Source organism: Atta colombica, unplaced genomic scaffold (genome assembly GCF_001594045.1).
Source record: "Atta colombica isolate Treedump-2 unplaced genomic scaffold, Acol1.0 scaffold142, whole genome shotgun sequence".
Classification (NCBI taxonomy): domain Eukaryota; kingdom Metazoa; phylum Arthropoda; class Insecta; order Hymenoptera; family Formicidae; genus Atta; species Atta colombica.
This window is the reverse complement of record NW_017259231.1, coordinates 265963-271433: the sequence shown is the minus strand read 5'-3', so window position 1 is coordinate 271433 and position 5471 is coordinate 265963. Positions and strand designations below refer to the sequence as shown.

General features: G+C 28.6%; 2 protein-coding genes across 3 annotated transcripts in view; one reads left to right on the top strand and one right to left on the bottom strand.

The window, feature by feature from the left end:
- Nucleotides 1-4516, top strand: part of LOC108685023 (phosphatidylinositol 4-phosphate 3-kinase C2 domain-containing subunit beta) — a 12180-nt gene extending 7664 nt beyond the window's left edge. For both annotated transcript variants that reach the window (XM_018189632.1, XM_018189631.1), the window contains exons 21-25: nucleotides 654-889; nucleotides 1028-1228; nucleotides 3274-3470; nucleotides 3798-4048; nucleotides 4189-4516. In XM_018189632.1, coding sequence (XP_018045121.1) covers nucleotides 654-889; nucleotides 1028-1228; nucleotides 3274-3470; nucleotides 3798-4048; nucleotides 4189-4362 — 1059 coding nt within the window. In that variant the 3' untranslated portion in view covers nucleotides 4363-4516. The remainder of the gene's footprint in view (nucleotides 1-653; nucleotides 890-1027; nucleotides 1229-3273; nucleotides 3471-3797; nucleotides 4049-4188) is intronic.
- On the bottom strand, nucleotides 1652-2250 carry LOC108685024. Its single transcript, XM_018189633.1, has one exon. The coding sequence runs from the start codon at nucleotides 2233-2235 to the stop codon at nucleotides 1783-1785; it is 453 nt and encodes a 150-aa protein (XP_018045122.1). The 5' UTR covers nucleotides 2236-2250; the 3' UTR covers nucleotides 1652-1782.
- Nucleotides 4517-5471: the final 955 nt, after the last annotated feature.

Below are 5471 nucleotides of genomic sequence, written 5' to 3'. Positions count from 1 at the left end.
TATATATTAATATTTTCAAATTTTATAGTTAAAGTAGATGAATTTAAAAGAATAGTTCAAAATTTAAGTAATTTAAATGAATCATTTTGGAAGTTTTCAATGTGATGAGCTGATATGTTTTGAATTAATTATTATAATAAATACAAATGCATTTTATATAAATTATGCAAACAATTAGAATATATTTGAAATAAAGAATTTTGTAAGTTATGTGGTCAACCACACCGCTATGAAAACAATAAAACCACAACGGAAGAACATATCCGTGTGTTTTATCAGAAAACGGACCGCTATCTCAGTAAACTATATGCGATGTAGTTAATTAGTATTTATCGCCCGCGCTCATAATATCGTATGCTGCAGCAGTCTGAGTCAATCATGTTAAGAGTAAAGTGTTAGAAGTGAATAAAAAAGTTCAGGAATTGTTGTACAATCCGAGCATTTACATGGAGAGCATTTACATAAAGATCATAACAAAAATATATTGGTTATTTTCTAATATTTAGTAATAAATCACAATGGATAATTTAATATCGCGAAAGAATCTTCTCAGTGATTTGCATAAACAAAGTATCATAGCGCGAAAGTTGCACGATATCGAAATAAAAGATCATTTAAACAAGGCAAGAATGAACGAGTATACAACTTCGCAGATGACTTCATCCGGTATCCCTGGGGTGACCGTGGACGCAGTTAGTTATGTGCAGAAAGCACTGCTTCCTGGACAAACAAATCCCGAAGCAGCGGCGACTTTCGCTCGTATGATAGAAAGTTCATTGAAAAGTTGGTTTACGCAATTTAACTTTTTCTTGCATAATCTGGCGCAGATGAGATTCTCTGGAGATCACAGTGAGGGGGAATTACTATCCTTCATTCCGCGCACGTACACGTGAGCCTTTTATTTTTGCTAAATGTTATAAGTAAAAGTAATAACGCTCCAAAAAATTGAAAATCTTAAAAGATTTTGCTCGATTTTTCTACGGATAACAGATGATGTATCAATATATTTTTTAAATAATTATTATAGAATGCAGCAAGAAGGTGAATTAACAAGCGTCCAGGTGCATGGATATCAGAAACGCTATGATCCAGAGAAATATTACATGTACATTTTACGAATCCAACGGAAGGGCCAACCGGATCCAACATATCTATTCCGATCATACAAAGAATTTTGCGAATTCTATCAGAAATTGTGTATACATTTTCCACTTGCTAAAGTAACCAGGTAAATATTTTATATTAATCACATATTCTTCTTTTTGCACATTCCTATTTTTATTTTTATCTTCTACATTGTTTAATATAAATATTGTAAGATTATTATAATCTTATACATACATTCATTCTAATGCAAATAAAAGCAAAATAAAGCTAAATATTAACATTTTCTTATCCATATAGCACTAATTTCCAAGAAATGTCTCTGAAAACATCCAATGATTTCTCGGATAAAATGTGCTGTATACTAAAATATTTTATATAAATATATGAGATTATAACATATTATATGCATATGTAATTATATTCTATACAATTAAATTATATCTCAATTTCAAATATAATATAAATAATAAATGTATATACGAACAAATGTGTGTGTGTGTGTGTGTGTGTGTGTGTGTGTGTGTGTGTGTGTGTGTGTGTGTGTGTGTAGTATATATAAAAAGATATAAGATAGTAAAGTAGAGAAGTGCCGAATCGAAACAAGAGTATCTTTTTTTCTATATGCTTTTTTCTTACGCTAAACATCATGTGTATATATTTGATATTTTCCCTTTATTAGATCACTAGCTCGTTATCTGAATTGATAGGACTTTTTATATCTGACATATTCTGATCTTTAGTTATCTTATTTAATTTCTCGCCACGTGCCGATTCCTCTTTTACATTTGGATCTTTGGTGAAAATAGAAGACTCTGTATTTTCAACCGAATGATTATTTATCTGTGATTTGTTGTCAATCTCTTTTATCGTGATTTCCTCCGAATCAATACTTGACGATGATGTTTGATTTGTAAGATCTGCTCTTGAGCGGTCATTTTTCACTGTTTCGTTATCGCCACTTGACGTTAAATCACTTACGATTAAAAGAGGCACAGTTGACAATGAGATTTCCACATTTTTTTGAATTGTTGGCTCGAATGAAATTCTTCGATATAAGCCCATCATTGCTGGAACTTTAGATGCTTCTTTTTCCATCGATAAACTTGCCCGAAACCATTTCAGACCCATTTTCTTTCAAAATTTAATATTAAACTTCTGGAAATCAGTTAATTTATATTGAAAATTTTCAAATTTTCAAATTTTAAATGAATTCTTAAATTACCTACAGATAATATTTCCGTATTTTTATTGATAATATTAAAAATATTTTACAAATCTTTGTAAATATTACGAAGATATTGCATCGTATAAACATGATATAAAATTACTCACTCTTGTGAAAAGAAATGATATATTAACTATAAATTGCAATTTCTCTTTTGAGAATGATGTATTTATGGAGTAAATTGTATCCTAAAAAGTACATTATATTTTTTATTTGGTTATCTTACAATATTAATTTTGCTCATACAAGATGACGTGCAATGTAGAGTGGTATAATTATTTTCTTCTAATTAGAAAAATTATTTATACTTACAATATAGAACTTTTAAGGCAACTATCATCACTCGTGCTTACTTTAGACGAAAAAATACAGATGTTCCAAATCGAGATTTAGATCAGCAAATCACAATACCTTTAAAAATGGAAACTATGGCGTGTTATGCTGTCACAAATTCGCGACGCAGAATGAAGACAATATGTCGTATGAAATATAAGAAGATATCTTAAACGCAAAAACTCTGCGCCCACAATGTCATACCTTTTGATATGCGTTATCTTTAGATCATCTGATATTAAAGTCTGACATCTCATATCTAACAGTCTTAGTCATACAATGATTAACTTGCGAGCGTAACACAATTCATGAAACGTTAAAGGAATACATTAATTAATATGACACTTTATTCACTTTATTAAAACACTTGAGTTTAAATTCATTCTTTCTCTTACTACAGTACAAAGAGATCTCAACTACTACTCAATACAGTGCTGTATGTCCTGTACGATCTCTGTTATGTTGTTTATTTACGATAGTATCTAATGATAGCTTGATCCTTTGAGACGCGAATAGCGATGTTTATTTTATTTTATGTTATGAATATGGAAACATCCTGTTCACTCGCATTGCGAGAATAATATCGAATCTCTCTGTTTGTTTCACAGTTTACCAAGTGGAATTAGCGTGGGACGTTCTAACATTAAACAGGTAGCCGATAAACGACGTGCAGATATAGAAAAATTTCTTGTGAGTCTGTTTAAAATGGCACCAGAAATATCCCAAAGCGATCTGGTATATACTTTCTTTCATCCACTGTTACGAGACCAAAAGAATCCCGACATTCGTTTGCGTAAAGTCAAAGGTATTTTGGTACCATTTAAATTTTCCAAATATATTATTATTATTATTTATAAACGCTGTTTATCATATGTTCCGAAATATAAATCTGCATAATATTTATACATTTATATTAATAATAAATTTTACAATATATTTATTTTACATTAATAATAAATTGAACAAAAATTAAATTATTTATTATAGTAAAATATTAAAATAATAAAATACAAATATATAAATAATATCTTTAAAATAATGACATTCTGAAAAATACAATTTAGCGAGCGTTTAAAACTTATGCGAAAATAATTTATGGACTAATATATAATATCATTTTTACTTTTAACAGTTGGAAATAATTGGTGGGCTGAAAAGAGAGTCAGAGATAACATGCAGAGTGGTCAAATCAAATTGGCTCTTCATTATGTTCGCGGCACTTTATCTGTTATGGTTTGTCATGCACGAGGTCTCCCCAAAGTGGCTAATGCTCAAGAGCCAAATACATATGTGAAGGTATACCTCAAACCCGATCCTACAAAGGCAACAAAACGGAAAACGAAAGTAGTAAAGAAGAATTGTCATCCATCATTCATGGAGATGGTAAATAAAGTCAGATTTTTATAATAAGCTATAAATTATAAATATAATACTTAGGAAATGGATAAATAATAGATATAATAAAAAAACAAAGGTGTATTAATTGGACAGTAAGCTTAGTAATAACTCATTTTTTATACTAGTTGGAGTATAGAATGCCTCTAGAAGTAATCAGGGAAAGAACGCTCGAAGCAACGATATGGAATCATGATACTTTACAGGAGAATGAATTTCTCGGTGGTATAAGTTTGCCACTCGGACATGTTGACTTGACGAACGAAACTATTGAATGGTTCCCATTAGGTAATGTACGATGAAGCGAGTATAAAGACTGTCCTGGAAAACATATATAGAAGTCCCTTTTAATGCTCATAGGTATTATTAAAATCTAAATGATATCATATTAACGCACAATATTAAATCTTTTTTATTATGCACAGCCAAGTGCAATAATCATCGTGCTTTATGACACAGAAATAATGTTTATTTATATAATTTCGTATATCTAGCAAAACTTCGTTTTTCTTTGACGAAGATTTGAAAAATAAACGTGAAATATTATGTGATATCTGAAAGAAGATAATTATATGCAGAAGGAGAGTCAACTTTTATAATAATTGCTAAAAAAGATAGTTTACACATAATGATGATAGTATAGAATCTAAAAAGCATCTAAATTAAATCTGCATAACAAGTACTTTAGAAACGAAAAAAAATTTTACAGAAATTTTGAGTATATCACACTGTATATTATTTTAATTATATTTTTAACATTAACATAATGTATCTGAAAATATGACAAATTGCATGAATTTAATAGATTTATATTGGAAGTTTACTCTTTTATATACAAAATTTTATACATTTATTTATTTATATCACTTTTTATTGATCAACAATTGTAAATAGAATGTACTTTATGTCGTATAAATATGATAATGAAATTTGTAACAAACTATTAGATTAAGCTCTTTTACACTAAAGTAGTTTTATGATTCCAGCGAAAGAGTTTGCAATTTTATATTACAGACATATATCTAATCGTATAAAAATAGTATATGAAAGTTGAATTTGATACACAACATGTAGTGGAATCAAGTTTTATGAACTTTTATGGTGTTATTTTATTAGGAAATTATTAAGAAAGAAATCTAATAATTGTCTATTTATATAATGGCCTCATTTATAAATGTATTATTGATGACTCTGTACATAAATACTCTATCAAATCTATGTAATAAATCATTTTTAAATTATCCATTATATGTTTCATTGCGTATACCACACGTTAAAAAATTATATTTTTACAATTACTTTTGCATTAATTAGCTCCGAATATCTTTACTCTTTTGTTTAAAAACAATTGCCTACAGTTAAATAAGAAAAATGTTTAATAATTTATTCCACACGTTTTATTTAAATAAAA

Bases quoted from the DNA above. Each gene is read 5' to 3' on its own strand.
- LOC108685024 (XM_018189633.1), bottom strand. From the start codon at position 2,235: ATGGGTCTGAAATGGTTTCGGGCAAGTTTATCGATGGAAAAAGAAGCA.